At 43.9% G+C, this 17,442-nt stretch overlaps 1 protein-coding gene across 2 annotated transcripts in view; it reads left to right on the top strand.

The window, feature by feature from the left end:
* The window catches only part of LOC139542357 (von Willebrand factor A domain-containing protein 5B1-like), a 48,136-nt gene extending 31,181 nt beyond the window's left edge, over nt 1-16,955 (top strand). The window contains exons 15-23 of one of the 2 annotated variants that reach the window (XR_011668494.1): nt 1,761-2,028; nt 2,149-2,457; nt 6,568-6,702; nt 8,072-8,194; nt 8,887-8,958; nt 9,335-9,404; nt 13,927-14,050; nt 14,141-16,289; nt 16,440-16,955. Coding sequence is in view for 1 of the 2 variants with exons in the window: in XM_071347677.1 (XP_071203778.1) it covers nt 1,761-2,028; nt 2,149-2,457; nt 6,568-6,702; nt 8,072-8,194; nt 8,887-8,958; nt 9,335-9,404; nt 13,927-14,050; nt 14,141-14,887 (1,848 nt within the window). In the remaining variant the exon portion in view is untranslated. Of the gene's footprint in view, nt 1-1,760; nt 2,029-2,148; nt 2,458-6,567; nt 6,703-8,071; nt 8,195-8,886; nt 8,959-9,334; nt 9,405-13,926; nt 14,051-14,140 lie in introns of both variants that reach the window. The other variant, XM_071347677.1, reaches the window with a different exon arrangement.
* The last annotated feature ends 487 nt before the right edge of the window (nt 16,956-17,442 follow it).

A 17,442-nucleotide genomic window follows, 5' to 3' on the forward strand; every position in this document is an offset into this window, starting at 1 on the left:
AGCAATGCCGTCGGGGGTACACCAAATAAAAATGTGATTCAATTTTTTCTTGCCTGAGTAGCCTCGTTTCACTGCCAAAAATAAAATTAAACCAAGTGTTCAGCGAAATAACAACACAATGTCAAATACAGGTAGCCTAGTCAAATAATTAACATCCAATCACATTAACCGTTACTCTCTCGCGGGAATTCCACTAACGGTCCGTATGTAGCCAAACGTAGCTGCTGATCATGTTGGTATCTGTACTGATGGCGCAAAAGCCATGACAGGGAGACATAGTGGAGTGGTAACGGGCATGCAAGCAGTTGCTCCCAACACCACGTGGGTACACTGCAGCATCCACCGAGAGGTTCTTGCTGCCAAGGGAATGCCTGACAGCTTGAAAGACATTTTGGACACTGCAGTGAAAATAGTTAACTTTGTTAAAGCAAGGCCCCTGAACTCTCGTGTATTTTCTGCACTATGCAATGACGTATCCGGGTGATGTTTTTTATCGCCTGAATGATCTGAATCTAGGATTACAAGGACTCTCCGCAACTATATTCAATGTGCGGGACAAAATTCAGGCTATGATTAAGATGTTGGAGCTCTTCTGTCTGCATTAACAAGGACAACACACAGGTCTTTCCATCATTGTATGATTTTTTTGTGTGCAAATGAATTTAAGCTTACGGACAATGTCAAATGTGATATAGCGAAGTTCCTGAGTGAGTTGGGTGCGCAATTACGCAGCTACTTTCCCGAAACGGATGACACAAGCAACTGGATTCGTCATCCCTTTCATGCCCTGCCTCCAGTCGACTTACCAATATCTGAACCAGAGAGCCTCATCGAAATTGCAACAAGCGGTTCTGTAAAAAATGTAATTTAATCAGAAGCCACTGCCAGATTTCTGGATTCGGCTGTACTCAGAGTATCCAGGCTTGACAAATCATGCTGTTAAGACACTGATGCCCTTTGCAACCACGTACCTATGTGAGAGTGGATTCTCGGCCCTCACTAGCATAAAAACTAAATACAGGCACAGACTGTGTGTGGAAAATTATTTAAGACAGACTCTCTCAAATACAACCCAACATTGCAGAGTTATGTGCATCCTTTCAAGCACCTTCTTCTCATTAACCTATGGTGAGTCATTTACAATTTTCGATGAACAAATAAGGTTTTATATGTAAGATGGTTAAATAAAGAGCAAAATTGTTGATTGTTATTATTTGTGCCCTGGTCCTATAAGAGCTCTTTGTCACTTCCCACAAGCCGGGTTGTGACAAAAACTCACACTCATTCTTATGTTTAATAAATGTATTGTATAGTGTGTGTGTGTGTGTGGCAGGATTACAATGATGGCAAAAAACAACATTTGAGAGTGCGCTGACCTTGGTGCTAGGAGGTTGAATGTGCGCTGACCTACGCAGCTGGAGATTGAATGTTTGAAGGGGTACGGGACTATAAAAAGTTTGGGAACCACTGATTTAGTGTAATCAGTGGAATGGGCAAAAACACTTTGCTCTGATGACTGAGTCTATCATTACTGCATGCACAATGCCATCACTGTAATGGTCCTTATTAACACTTAAGTGAGCTTCTTGCCTGAATGGGCATGGTCGCATTAGTCTGTGTTCGGTTCACAGTCGTGGAGAGTAAGTCAATGGATGTATTGCAATTATTCTGGACATAAATTAACATTGCAATAAAGTTTAATAACATCTTTGGTCATAGTATTTAGCTAAACATGTATCTTTATGTCTAACCCCTGACAGCCACAGCTGGTGAACCTGTGTGCCACATCTGCCACGGATTCCAGGGGGCGCACTGCCAACGGGGCTTCTCACAGACCTTCCCCCCATCTGGAGTGGGCTCCCCAAGAGGTGGACCCAGAGCAGGCCCAGCCCCCCGGCTCCAACCTGCAGGCCGGAACCACCAGGAGCAGGGCTGACCCAGAGCACACTCCAGGAGGAGCCAGGAGCACCAGTGGGGAGGACTGCTCCTCCTCCACTGACCCTTCTGTCGGCAGCTTAGGAGACGCAGGTGCGTCCACAACCACAACCCTCCCACTCACCCTAACATTGAGCAATGGTAGACACACTAATCTATTAAATAACTGATATCCCAGACAAGATGTCTAACTTCTCATTGTTGTGTTACCAGACTGCTACCCCAATCAGCTGTGTGAGATAGAAACCCCCCAGGAGCCTTCAGCCACGCCAGACCTGAACACCACCCCTGCCTGTCAGGAAGTGGTGAAGGGGGACTGTAAGGCCGTGGTGTCGGGCCTGCTCTGCGGGAAGCCAGTCAAGTGGGAGGTGACCTTTGATATAAACCCCTACCTGAAGGGCAGAGAGCGGGAAGAGAAAGTTCACGAGGAACTGTGGAACGAAACGTTCCATCATCTGGCTGGACGTTCCATTATTCAGGATTTTGAAAACATGGCAGATAAGGAGTGTGAGATTGAGCATGGTGCGTAAGACATGGGTAATATCTCATTGCTCAAATGTGACCGGATTCAGGATCGGGGTGTTTGATGTGATTTCCTACATCACAGTATGGCTGTGAAAATATATATTTTTTGTTGTTGCAGAAATGCCTTCTTGAACATGTTAACTTTCATATGCCTTACAAACTTGTATGAGATATGTAAATATGAAAAACAAATCTCAAAATGAGTTTAGCCCAGTAGAAAGCACTGAGCTATATAGGGAGAAAGGCAGGATCCATGATTGGCTGAGATAAGGGAGGGGGGGATAATAGAGAGACTACATTCTGGAGGACAATATCATGCTGCCTCATGCGTTTACATATGAATTCTTAGACATGGGTGGGGCTAAGGCTTAAGTTGTGAACATTGCTAAATGGTAGTAAAAATAATTTAATGGCATTTTTCTCCTACTTATCTCCAAAGTTATATAACACATTGTAGCACGCTCAAGGGTGTGGGGTTTCCACGTAACCAAGTTCAATAACAAAACATACACCACTAGCACAATTAGAATGCAAATGGCAAGTTTATTAGGGATTGTTGTACACGGGAAGAAGGGGGAATTCCCCAATTACTTCACAGTCCACAAGCCATTCTCGTTGTCTGTTCCATTCTCCAGGGGTAATCCTAAAACTCGGGTCCTCAGCCAATCCGGTTCAGTACACAAGGGGGTTAATCCGACAGTCCAGGTCACAACGGGTAATCTCAGATAGTATTCTCTCTTCTCCCACTCTTCATAACGCACGTTGCTCTCCTTACTCTGCCCCTTTGTGCAGGTTGCTTCCTCCTTTATCCCCAAGCACTCCCTTGCTTAACGACCTACAGCAACGCCTTGTTGGGGCTGGAAGTCCATATAAGGTTCAGGGGTGGAGCCAGTGGGCTGCAAGATATCTCCCCTCAATAACCACCCCTCCCTGCCGTCTGCCACAGACCCCACCCCTCAGCTCTGACCATGAGGGAGGGGCGGTCCAGCTCCCTAGAGCATCCCTCCTGGAGAGGGCATCTGCATTTCCATGGGCTACACCTGATCTGTGGACGACAGAGAAAGCAAAGGGCTGTAAGGATAAGAACCAGCCGGTGACGCGGGCGTTACTGTCCTTATTCCATGACATCCGAACCAATGGTTCATGGTCTGTTACGAGGGTGAAGGGCCGTCTCAGCGTTTCCAGCGCCCACTTGATCGCTAGACATTCTTTCTCCACCGTGGAATATCTTTGTTTCCGCGGCAACAGCTTCCGGCCAATGTATATGACTGTGATAGGATGGCACCCACCTCTGTTTCGTACGCATCGGTCTGTACCACCAGTGGTTTGGAGAAGTCCGGTGTCACCAGCACGGGTCCAGAACACAGTGCTCCCTTTAGGTCCTGGAAGGCTTTCTCCGTCTCCTCGGTCCACATCACCTGGGAGGGCAGACGGCTCCTGGTCAATTCTGTCAGGGGACTGGCTAGGGAGGCAAAGTGGGGAATAAGTCTCCGGTAGTAACTAGTCAACCCCGCAAACGTGCGTACCTGCTTCTTGGTGAGGGGGCAGGGCCAGTCCCAAATCACCTCCACTTTCTTCACCTGGGGTTTGACACATCCCCTCCCGATCATGTACCCCAGGTACTCAGCTACTCGCAAGCCGAGCCGACATTTCTTTGGGTTCGCTTTTAGCCCCGCCTCCCGTAAGGCCTGCAATACCGCGCTCACTTGGTTTAGATGTGTCTCCCACTCGCTCCCCTGGATCACAATATCGTTAATGTATGCCGCCGCGTACTCCCGATGGGGTCGGAGAACCCGGTCCATCAACCTCTGGAAGGTGGCCGGGGCCCCGTGCAGCTTCTTATAATGGAACAGTCCGTCCAGGGTGGTGAAAGCAGTTTTCTCCTGTGCCTCGAGAGCTAAGGGCACCTGCCAATAGCACCCTTTGTCACCCTTTGTCAGGTCGAGCATGCTGAAAATCGGGCAGTCCCTAGCCGTTCGATTAATTCATCAATTCGGGGCATGGGGTAGGCATTGAACTTTGAGATTTAATTTACCTTTCTAAAATCATTACAGAATTGAAAGGTGCCGTCTGGTTTCGGCACCAACACTATGGGGCTGCACCACTCACTATTTCACTCTTATATCTATTTCACTCGATTATATCAGCTTCCAACATCGTTTTGACCTCGGTCCTGACAGCCTCTCTCCTTGCTTCCGGTAGGGTCTCAACTTCACCTTTGTCCTGGGTTCGGTGATGATGCTGTACCAGATCGGTGTGTCCTGGTTCACTGGAGAACACATCTTGGTTTCGGCCGACCAACTCCCTCAGCTCCTGCTTCTGGGCATGGCTCAGCTGCTCCCCCATTGGCACCTCCATCGGCTCGGTCTCTGTGGTAGCCTTCTTCGGGGAAATAGAGAAGAGTACATCACATGCATTCCATTTCTTTCGCAAATTCACATGGTAAATCTGGGTCAGATGCCTACGTCCCAGCTGTCTGACCCTATAGTTAACTACACCCACCTTCTCAATGACTTTGTATGGCCTGTTCCATCGGGCCAAAAACGTACATTCTGAGGTTGGGACCAACACTCTCCTAGCTGAAAGTCCCTTCATTGTGCTCCTCTGTTGTACACCCGCGCTTGGGCCTCCATCATGTGTTCCCGTACCAGGGGCCACAGGGTTGCCATCCAATCTCTTGTGTCTCCCACGTGCTCCACCAAGGTTCGGTGGGGTGATGGTTGCTGTTCCCAGGCTTCTTTAGCCACGTCCAGCAGTCCTCTGGGTTATCTCCCTTACAGGAGTTCGAAGGGAGAGAATCCTGTTGAAGCTTGGAGCACTTCTCGGATCGAGAACATCAGGTAGGGTAGCAGTTGGTCCCAATTCTTTCCATCAGCCTCCATCACCTTCATCATCTGCTTCAGGGTTTGATTGAATCTTTCCACCAATCCATCGGTCTGAGGGTGATACACTGAGGTGCGCAACTGGGTTGTTTTCATTAGCTTGCATAGATTCTTCATGATTCGTGACATGAACGGGGTGCCCTGGTCGGTCAGTCTCTCGTCAGGAATGCCTACCCTGGAGAACAGCATGACCAACTCACATGCAATTCCCTTGGTGACCATGGTGCGCAAGGGAACGGCTTCTGGATACCTGGTGCATAATCCAGAATCACCAGAATGTATTGGTGCCCTCGGTTGCTCTTGGGTAGAGGTCCCACCAGGTCCATTGCGGCCTTGCTGAAAGGAACTGAAATAATTGGTAGGTGGAATTAAGGGACAGTGAAAATTGGGTTTTGGCGCCACTTTCGGGCACTCGGGGCAACTACGGCAGTATTCTTCCACTGCTTTCTTCACTCCTGGCCAGTAAAATCATGCCTTGATCCTGTCTAGGGTCTTCTCAACCCATAGGTGAGCCCCAAGAAGATGGGAGTGTGCCAACTTCAGGACAGATGGTACAAAGGGACGGGGCACCAACAACAACTCCAGACATTCGTCATTCTTCTTCACGGCCTGATATAGCAACTTCTTTATAGAGAAATGGGGGTAGGTGATTTGACTTACCCCCTCCACGGGATTTCTGTCCACCACGGTCACCTACTGGAGAGCGCTGGTCAAGTTGGGATCCTCCAATTGGGCCGTGCCAAACCGGCCCGCTAGAGAGGCGGGCTCTGGTGTCACCTCATGGTCCATTGGGAACATGTCTTCCAGACTCGCCACCTCTCCCTCCAGTCTGGCTTCCAAAGCCACCTGTTGGCCTTCCACCAGTACTACCAGCTTAGCTTGGCTGGCTAACTATTTAGCTTTGAACGGGAGAGAGCATATCAATTTATCTATGACCACTTTTGATGGTCGTGAGCATCAGGGGTTTAGCAGTTAGCCAGCTCTCGGCCAGCCTAATTATATCATGCATTTGTGATCGGGGGATGCTGTAAGATCATACGCCCAATCATTGAATCGTTGTGCCCTGCTAATCAAGGTGTAACCATACCGGTGCAGGATTTCCTTTTTCAGCACCTCGATTGTCTTTTATTGTTTTGTTTTGGTAATAGTTTACTCCTTCAAATCAGTTTTATAATGGAATTTATGTAAATCAAAGATGATAAGGTGACAACATGTTATTTTCCAGGTTCTGGCAGAAGATGCCAGTTGTATGCCATCCACACCAGCAAAGCCTGTAACATTCTCAGTAAATACACTGCATTTGTCCCTGTTGATCTGGACACTAATGAATACCTACAGACCTTAATCGACTACAACCCAGGTGAGACACTCCTGTTCATTTTTATTTGTTTATTTTTATTTAACCTTTATTTAACCAGGTAGGCCAGTTGAGAAGAAGTTCTCATTTACAACTGTGACCTGGCCAAGATAAAGCAAAACAGTGCGACAAAAACAACAACACATAGTTAAAGCTGAAGCTCATTTGGAGGTTTGTTAACATAGTGTCCAAAGAAGGGCCAGATGTATACAGAATGGTGTCATCTGCATAGAGGTGGATCAGAGAATCACCAGCAGCAAGAGCGACATCATTGATATTTACAGAGAAAAGAGTCGGCCCGAGAATTGAACCCTTTGGCACCCCCATAGAGACTGCCAGAGATCCGGACAACAACGATTTGACACACTGAACTCTATCGGAGAAGTAGTTGGTGAACCAGGCGAGGCAGTCATTTGAGAAACCAAGGCTATTGAGTCTGCCGACAAGACTGCGGTGATTGACAGAGTCGAAAGCCTTGGCCAGGTCGATGAAGACGGCTGCACAGTACTGTCTTTTATCGATGGCGGTTATGATATCATTTAGGACCTTGAGCATGGCTGAGGTGCACCCATGACCAGCTCAGAAACCAGATTGCGTAGTGAAGGTACGGTGCGATTCGAAATGGTGGGTGATCTGTTTGTTAACTTGGCTTTCGAAGATTTTAGAAAGGCAAAGCAGGATGGATATAGGTCTATAACAGTTTGGGTCTAGAGTGTCTCACCCTTTGAAGAGGGGGATGACCGCGGCAGCTTTCCAATCTTTGGGGATCTCAGACGATACGAAAGAGTTTGAACAGGCTAGTTATAGGGGTTGCAACAATTTTGGCTGATAATTTTAGAAAGAGAGGGTCCAGATTGTCTAGCCCAGCTGATTTGTAGGGATCCAGATTTTGCAGCTCTTTCAGAACATCAGCTGTCTGCATTTGGGTGAAAGAGAAGTGGGGGGGGGGGGGGGGGGGGGGGGTGCTTGGGAAAGTTGCTGCAGTGGTTCAGAGCTGTTGGCCGAGGTAGGGGTAGCCAGGTGGAAAGCATGGCCAGCCGTAGGAAAATGCTTATTGAAATGATCGATTATCGTAGATTTATTGGTGGTGACAGTGTTTCCTAGCCTCAGTGCAGTGGGCAGCTGGGAGGAGGTGCTCTTATTCTCCATGGACTTTACAGTGTTCCAAAACTTTTTGGAAGTCTTGGTATGCATACGTTCACATTGAATGGATGGGAGTTTTTTTAATGCTTATTTTATCCATTGACACTTCGTCAGACCTTTATTAAAATCAAGGTAACTTTGTCCTTTAATACCACAAATGTGTACAGTTCTAAGACTTCTGTCATCCTTTTGGTTAGGAAATACACTGTGTCTCTGATGGGTGTTTCAGGTGAGGGTCTGAAGTGGGGCTCTCGCTCGGGGAGCAGGAAGAACCAGGGTTACTCCATCGGACTGGGCCGCTCCCAGTCTGGCTGCATGTCAGAGGAGGCTGAGGACGGGCATCTGCACCCCAGTAAGACCTTTACCATAGTAGAAGAATGTGTGAAAATGTGTGACAGATGATAGGTTGAAGAGGTCATATGCCTGCCAAACAGACAGATCTGACAGGTTTTAGTCATTTCTATATGAAAAGCTTCATTCCAAAACGCTATTTTCAAAAATGTTGGTAAATTAGCTTTTATTGTTTAAAGAAGTTATGAAAGAGGTTGTGTGTTTTTTGACTATCTAATCGTGGCATGGGGTTGTGCAATGACAGACATGTATTTGTTTGAAATCTATCAATTGATGGTTTCATTTCAGAGAGACAAATATGTTTTTTGCAAAACGCTATATATCCGCCTCACTCTCAGAAAAACAAATAGTACTGCTAGGTTTTAAACAGTCAAATAACTATATTTAAAAAAAATAACTGTACAAAGGACACATTTGTGAACAATATATTTTTTTAAAGTTTGAATCAATGCAGTTATGTGAGATCTGTATGTAAAACATTTACGTTTTATATTTTAGTCATTTAGCAGATGCTCTTATCCAGAGCGACTTACAGTTAGTGCATTCATATTAACATAGCTAGGTAAGACAACCACATATCACAGTCAAATGAATGAATATGCTTTGAGTGTTTTACCTGTGTAGTATACTATTCATGTTGTCCACAGTGAAACTTTTCAAATGACATTGACCTATCCTTTTGCTGGGTTTTAGGTGTGGAAGATGGGGCCTCTCCATGCAGCACCCCCTCATCATCTGGCTGGGAAAGAAGCAGCTTTACAAATGGTGAGTTTTTATCTGGCCTGTTTTGCTTTCAAGGAAAATAACTGGCTCGCAAATAATATTAATGTCTTCATTAAAAAGCCCATTTGTTTTCTTATGGTCTACATTGATAGTGTCTAAACATGCATGCTCACACACACAAACACACACACACAAACACACAAACACACACACACACACACAGCTGCTAGATTGTGTTTGTCCTCTGCTGTGGCTTCCAACCTTCTGTGGGTGTCTTATCTGTGTACTGTGTGGTGGTGTCATGTGGAGTGTAGTCGTGATGCTCAGGGGAGAGAGGAGAGAGAGCTAAATGGAAAACTAACGTGCCCTGACTGACTGTCTCTCTCTTTATTTCTCTTTCTCTCTCTGTCTCTCTCAGCCCCCCAGAGGAGCCCGTCTGTGACCTCAGACCAATCACAGAAGTTGGTGGAGAGCCTCTTCTCAGCCAGGTGGGTGATGGAGAGGGCCAGGATGGAGAATAAAATACTAACTAGACCGCTAGTGCTGTCTCATTACCAACTGATAATTGTTACGTCCTGTTACTCTATATTCTGAGGGCACCTGCTAGGTCTAGTGACTTCGAGTTAGGACTGACCCCATTTAGTCGACTGATTGATTGTTTGGTCGATAGGCTGTTGGTTGACCAATATTCTTTTAGTAGAGCAGTGGCAAATAGAGTGCATTTGGAAAGTATTCAGACCCCTTGACGTTTTCCACATTTTGTTACGTTACAGCCTTATTCTAAAATGTATTAAATAGTTTTCCCCACCCTCATGACAAAGCGAAAACAGGTTAACATATTTTTGCTTTTTTTTTTTTACAGAAATACCTTATTTACATTAATATTAAGAGAATGATGAGGGAAACATTTGAATTTAATACATTTTAGAATAAGTCTGTAACATAACAACATTTGGGAAAAAACATTTTTGCACACGAGACACCTGTCTGATTCACGCCTGTCTGGGTGGACTAATCCATTGCATAGGCCAAAGGGATGGCACACCAGTATCACCAGTAGTACATTTATCCGATCATTATTTTCCATCATTTCTCATTGTTATCCCGGATCCGGGAGCATCCTCATCAAAAAATCTGACTAGCATAGCCTAGCCTAACGGGACAGGGATATCATATAATATCATTTTCATGAAATCACAAGTCCAATACAGCAAATGAAAGATAAATATCTTGTGAATCCAGCCATCATTTACGATTTTTAAAATGTTTTACAGCGAAAACACAATATGTATTTATATTAGCTAACCACAATAGCCAAAGACTCAACCGCATATTTTCACCATGTTTCTACCGCATAGGTAGCTATCACAAAACCGACCAAATGGAGATATAATTAGTCACTAACCAAGAAACAACTTCATCAGATGACAGTCTTATAACATGTTATACAATACATTTATGTTTTGTTCGAAAAATGTGCATATTTGAGGTATAAATCATAGTTTTACATTGCAGCTACCATCACAAATAGCACCGAAGCAGCCAGAATAATTACAGAGAGCAACGTGAAATACATAAATACTCATCATAAAACATTTATGAAAAATACATGGTGTACAGCAAATGAAAGATAAACATCTTGTGAATCCAGCCAATATTTCCGATTTTTTAAGTGTTTTACAGCAAAAACATAATATAGAATTATATTAGCTTACCACAATAGCCAAACACACAACGCATTTATTCACCGCAAAAGGTAGCTATCGCAAAAACCAGCAAAAGATATAAAATTAATCACTAACCTTGAACAACTTCATCAGATGACAGTCTTATAACATCAGGTTATACAATACACTTATGTTTTGTTCGAAAATGTGCATATTTAGAGCTGCAAACCGTGGTTATACATTGTGAATATGTAGCAACATTTCCCCAGAATGTCCGGAGCTATTTTGGACACTCACCTAATCTGACCAAAGAACTCATCATAAACTTTACATAAAAATACTTGTTGTATGGCAAATGAAAGATACACTGGTTCTTAATGCAACCGCCGTGTTAGATTTTTAAAAATAACTTTACCATAACATACAGCTTGCGTTATTACGAGACAGCGCTCACCAAAACGGCGGAGAATAGGAATCAACATTTTCCACAGAAATACGAAATAACATCATAAATTGTTCTTACTTTTGCTGAGCTTCCATCAGAATGTACAAGGAGTCCTTGGTCCAGAATAAATCGTTGTTTGGTTTTAGAATGTCCTTTTCTTCTGTCGAATTCGCGCCACAATGCTAGCCAAGGTTGATAACGTTCCCATCTTCTCTCGACGCAAAGAACGGAAAACTCCAAAAGTCCTAATAAACGTTGAATAAACTGATAAAACTCGGTTAAAAGCTACTTTACGATGTTATTATCACATGTATCAAATAAAATCAGAGCTGGAGATATTCGCCGTGTAAACCGAACGCTTATCAGAAGACAATGTTGAGGTACTTCGCGCGCCTTGGTAGACAAAGAAAATTCCTGACCTGCCACTCCAAAAGCTCTCATTCGACCTCAGATCAAGCTAGACACCCCATTCGACCTTCCACTGCCTGTTGACATCTAGTGGAAGGCGTATGAAGTGCATGCATATCGATAAATATAAGGGAATTGAATAGGCAGGCCCTGAAACAAAGCCTCGTTTTCAGATTTTTCACTTCCTGCATGGAAGTTTGCTGCAAAATGAGTTCTGTTTTACTCACAGACATATTTCAAACAGTTTTAGAAACTTCTGAGTGTTTTCTATCCAATAGTAATAATAATATGCATATTGTATGATCTAGAAAAGAGTACGAGGCCGTTTCATTTGGGCACGATTTTTTCCAAAGTGAAAACAGCGCCCCCCTATTGACAAGAAGTTTAAGGTCATTTCTGTTAATACATTCAATATATTAACTGATACAGTCTTACCATTGTCATTGTAGGAGTGGACACGTTGTTTTCAGCGCACACAACCTAGGCTACACCTGTTTTTGCTTATTTCATTCCATTTACGAGTTGTCAATTTATTAATTGTCTTTTTCTTGGAGCGCTCCTGTCGATTTTGAGTAAGGACACCCACCTGATTACGCATAGAAGTAGGCCTAGGCTACCTGGCCTGGGCGCAAATGTAGGCCTATAAATGTGCCCATTTTGGGATCTGCTACTATTTCTGATTGTCTTAACTCACCATTACTGTGGAGCTTCTCAAGGTATTTTTTTCTTTTGCCTCCAACAGCAAGTAAACAAAGTTTGTTTTTACATCCATTGAGAATGCCAATAGTTCCTCAACATAGCCTATTTAAAAATCTTTCCAGATTTCTCCCTTTCGATAACCACTCAGCATGAAAGGGAAAAAAATGTCATGTGTTATTTTTTACATCCATTGAGAATGACAATAGTTCCTCAACATAGCCTATTTAAAAATCTTTCCAGATTTCTCCCTTTTGATAACCACTCAGCATGAAAGGGAAAAAAATGTCATGTGTTATTTTTTCTTTAACTAGAAATGCTAATTGATTTCTGATTCGAATAATATTACTAGACAGATCATACACGTAACGCTAGCTAGTGAGCCAGCACGCTAACGTTCCCTAGCTAACTAACAGTACGCTTTAACTTGCAATAAAAACGACTTTCTGACTAAATTAGAAATGTTTATCTGAAAATGTAGCTAGACTATTACCCATATACATGGATGAACGTTTCACGGCAGACTGGAACCATTTAACTCCGTTTTGTTTGTAGCTACATCTTGTTTGGCCAATGTTGTGTCAAGTCACTCCGGTTCACACTGACCGTGGCGTGTGCAGAAAGTAGTCCATAACTTTTCCCAACTGAACTGTTGATAGTGCCTGCTAAATTCAGGGCATCAACGTTGTTGAGAAAAGTAGCAAAACTTTTGTAGTTCTCGATGGCTAACGTTATATATTTTTTTAAATGGCGCGGTAGAAAGGACTATCAACACATACTGAACAGCTCACGTTACAGACAGAAGCATGCTACATAGCAGACCAATCCAAAGTCATCTCCCGGCATGTACAGCCCATCCATTATCTCAGCCAATCATAGCTAGCGGTAAGATTCCTGTCTTTTTCCGTGGCTAAACCAACTAGGCTTGGAATTTCAAAAATGTATTTGTATTTATGGATGGAATACAAGTTTGTTATTAAGGCACATGAAAGTTCAGATGTTTCAGAAGGCATTTCTGCCAAAAAACACATTTTGACAACAAAATAAATGTTTATGTTCACATCCCTCTCCTGTGAAGTAGTGACGTGCGACATACGCCTAGTTTCCTTAAACGAATCACATATATGGAAAAATACACGTTTTAACTTTTTGACCAATCAATCGGTCGAGTAAGATTAGTTATAGTTGGGGATAGCCCTACTTCGAGTGCATTGTTTTTGTGTGATGTAATGTCTCCTTTCTCCATTTCATCTTATCTCTCAGGCACACATTACCACTCAGTCGCCTTTTCCCGCTATGCATCATTTGTACATTTCCCAGTGTAGGAAAAATGTCCCTTTCCCCTCCTTTCTCAAAATGAAAACAATTTCACTGTGTGCCAGTGCCCTTGAGGTCCATTCTTAAGGATGCTATGCATCCTTACTGATGGAAGGATCTTAAAATACGCTTCGACCAATATGTTTCCTTTGTTCCCTTTGTTATGAAATAACATAAACGGAAGAGGCATTTGGTGTTTATTGAGTTCAGTTGTTATTATGTTGAACTATAGATATGTGCCGAAAATGCAGGGTTATGCTAGGAACAGGAAATAAGGGCTGGGTTCAGTTGTTATTATGTTGAACTATAGGTATGTGCTGAGAATGGCAGGGTTATGCTAGGAGCAGGAAATAAGGGCTGCGTATGCTTCGTTATGTCACAGAGAAAATCCAGTGTATGTATTTGTGCTTACAAATGGCAATGAATGAAACTTGAAGTTGATCTTGAGATGCTGCATCTCTCTCCTGTCCTCTACAGGCTGACTCTCAGCCGGACAAGACTCCTGACCCTGGCTGCCAGAGGCTTCATGTTTGGCTCACACAGCAAAACCAGCAACTCTGTAGCGGAGAGCGAGAATGAAAAAAAAGACTACATTCCTCTGGTGCGTAATTCAGTGGTGACAAAACGTGACGTTTTTGAAAATATAAATGTTTATCTTTTTTCACCCTACATCTCCCTCTCTCTGGTACAGGTGTCCTTACAGTTGGCGTGTGGTGCGTTCTGCCTGGACAGCGCTCTGTGTGAGGCCATCAATGTGCACATGGACAAGCTGAAGTGGACATCTCCCTTCACCAGCCACCGGGTCAGTCTGAGTCACCACGTCTCCCACTCAGCCAGTTGCCGCTCAGACAGCAGCACTGCAGAAGACAGCCACAAGTCCACCTCTCTGTCTCCATTTGAGAGCTCAGCTAAGGTAACAGAGACCAGCCTGGCAGGCCACCACCAGACTGGAGACCTGGCTGTCAGCAGCCACAGCCAGACGGGCCACAGCCCCTCACACCTGGCCAGGAGTCTCCGGATGGAGGGTGGGCCAGGATCTTCTCTTTTCTTCCTGGACGGCCCTTCCACCCCTACCACCTACGCCGAGCCCCCTCTCTACCCTCACTCCCTGACTGACGGCGGACGTGGCTCGGAGTCAGAGAGTGTGGAACCCCCCCCAGCAGTGCCCCTTGGGTCTGAGAAGAGGCTGGATACGGAGGGCATGGTGTGGGCCACAGCTGTAGCCCTGGCCTGGCTGGAACACAGCTCGGCCAGCTACTTCATAGAGTGGGAGCTGATAGCAGCTAAGGCTAGCATGTGGCTCAGTGCCCAGAGCATCCCTGAAGGAAAGGACTTAGCCTCGGTCAAGTCTGCTGCCAACCAGCTCTTTATCATCCTCAGACACTGGGACGAGAACCTGCAGCTCAACATGCTCTGCTACAACCCCAACAGTGTCTGAGGCTGATCGCATCGCATGCACCGTCCACCATCCCGACATATCCAACCATACTATGCTAACTGACTAATGCTTTACATACAAAAAATGTGTATTTGCTGTTCTGATGATTTTGTTAGTGAGGTTGTTGTGAGCATTGTGTAGTTGGATTCATTTTGTTGTGATAACTTGTAAACATGTCAGAAGCTTCTCAGAGGCACGCTTGTTGTCTGCATGTGGATGGATACAGACCATGCATTCACTAGCTATGGGTCAGTGAAAGAAATCCGAAGTGTTCGAGTAAACATGCTGTAAAGTTACTAGCTGACTGTTTACATATTTGAGAGAAAATATATGTTTTGTTTATGTTTAATATTTCCATCATATTGATGTCCAATGATGAGAGAATCTGCCAAAACAATACCAATTATTAATATTGCATCTATTGTGTTTGATCGTCACCATCATTTCAAAATCCATATTGTGATATGAAAATTAGCCTGGTAGCAGATCTGTTTGTGCCGTTTTGCCAACTTTGCGAATTCCTCTTCTCATGTTTGATGTATTTTTATTGTATTTTCATCAGCCATAAGTGCCTAACAATGATCAAACACAAACAACGATTGGTTATCTGGAATAAGTATTTAGATGTTTTGCTGATGTCATGCATTGTCCATTCATCAACATGTTGTTTGACATACTGTATTAATTGTGTTTCCTTATAAAAAAAATGCTCAGCATGTTTTCTTTGTAGATGGCTTCATAGTTCTGAATAATTTGATATAAACTTTTTCCTTGGTCTTTGTTATCTTTTACAAGGCGTTGTACTTTGCTCTCATATTTACTCATAAACTTGTGTTGTTTTACTCAGGTAATATTATTTTCCTCAGGCTTTGAAATTGCATCCATCCCACTGCATGGAAACCAGGTGTTTGTGTTTTAAAAGATGTATCAACAGTGGGAGCAAAGCAATTCCCCCCACAGTCAACCGATTCTGCTGTATTTGGCTGTCGGAGATGAGATCTATGTGTGTCTTAAATGTCTCCCTATTCCCTTTATAGTGCACTGTTTTTGACCAGGGCTCTGGTCAAAAGTATCTCACTGCATAGGGGATAAGGTGCCATTTGGGACGCATCTCTAGAAATGTCATAATGTAATTGTGATCTGTATAAGCTTATAGTGGTTGTGGTGGCTGGCTTTACTTGTGAGAAGTTGTATTTTTCATGTTTCGAGGTCAAACATACTCTACATGACCAAAAGTATGTGGACACCTCCTTGTCAAACATTTCATTCCAAAATCATGGGCATTAATATGGAGTCGGTCCCCCCTTTGCTGTTATAACAGCTTTCACTGTTCTGGGAAGGCTTTCCACTAGATCATTGCTGCGGGGACTTGCTTCCATTCAGCCACAAGAGCATTAGTGAGGTTGGGCAATTAGGCTTTCCACTAGATCATTGCTGCAGGGACTTGCTTCCATTCAGCCACAAGAGCATTAGTGAGGTTGGGCAATTAGGCTTTCCACTAGATCATTGCTGCAGGGACTTGCTTCCATTCAGTCACAAGAGCATTAGTGAGGTCGGGCACTGATGTTGGGCAATTAGGCCTGGCTCGCAATCTGCGTTGCAATTAATCTCAAAGGTATTTGATGGAGTTGAGTCAGGGCTCTGTGCATGACAGTCAAGTTCTTGTACACGGCATTGTCATGCTGAAACAGGAAACGGCCTTCCCAAACTGTTGCCACAAAATTGGAAGCACAGAATCGTCTAGAACGTCATTGTATGCTGTATCGTTAAGATTTTCCTTCACTGGAACTAATGGGCCTTGCCCGAACCATGAAAAACAGCCCCAGACCATAATTCCTCCTCCACCAAACTTTAGTTGGCACTATGGTAGCGTTCTCCTGGCATCCGCCAAAGCTCAATTTTATCCTCCTGTCAGCAATGGGTGTGGCTGAAATAGTCGAATCCACTAATTTTAAAAGGTGTCCACATACTTTTATATATATAGTGTACCTCGCCATTGCTGCTGTGTGTTTTGAAAAGATTGTTGACTGTTTGTTTGGGGCTGCATGTAATAAAATATGTTTACTCATGAAGTCGTAAAAGTTTGTATTGAGACAAAGCAAAAACTATTGGTCCCATTGGTCACACAAACAATATAACGAACGTTACCCTGAATGGTGCAGTCGTGGTTTATGTCCAGTTTTATGTTCAGTTAATGGCGTTTGTCATTTAAAAAGAATTGCACCCAAAGGCAGTACTCAAAGGTTTTGAGAATGACACAAATATAAATTTTCACAAAGTCTGCTGCCTCAGTTTGTATGATGGCAATTTGCATATATTCCAGAATGTTATGAAGAGTGATCAGCTGAATTGCAATTAATTGCAAAGTCCCTCTTTGCCATGCAAATTAACTGAATCCCCCCAAAAACATTTCCACTGCATTTCAGCCCTGCCACAAAAGGACCAGCTAACATCATGTCAGTGATTCCCTCGTTAACACAGGTGTGAGTGTTGACTAGGACAAGGCTGGAGATCACTCTGTCATGCTGATTGAGTTCGAATAACAGACTGGAAGC

This window comes from Salvelinus alpinus, chromosome 17 (assembly GCF_045679555.1).
Source record: "Salvelinus alpinus chromosome 17, SLU_Salpinus.1, whole genome shotgun sequence".
NCBI lineage: Eukaryota > Metazoa > Chordata > Actinopteri > Salmoniformes > Salmonidae > Salvelinus > Salvelinus alpinus.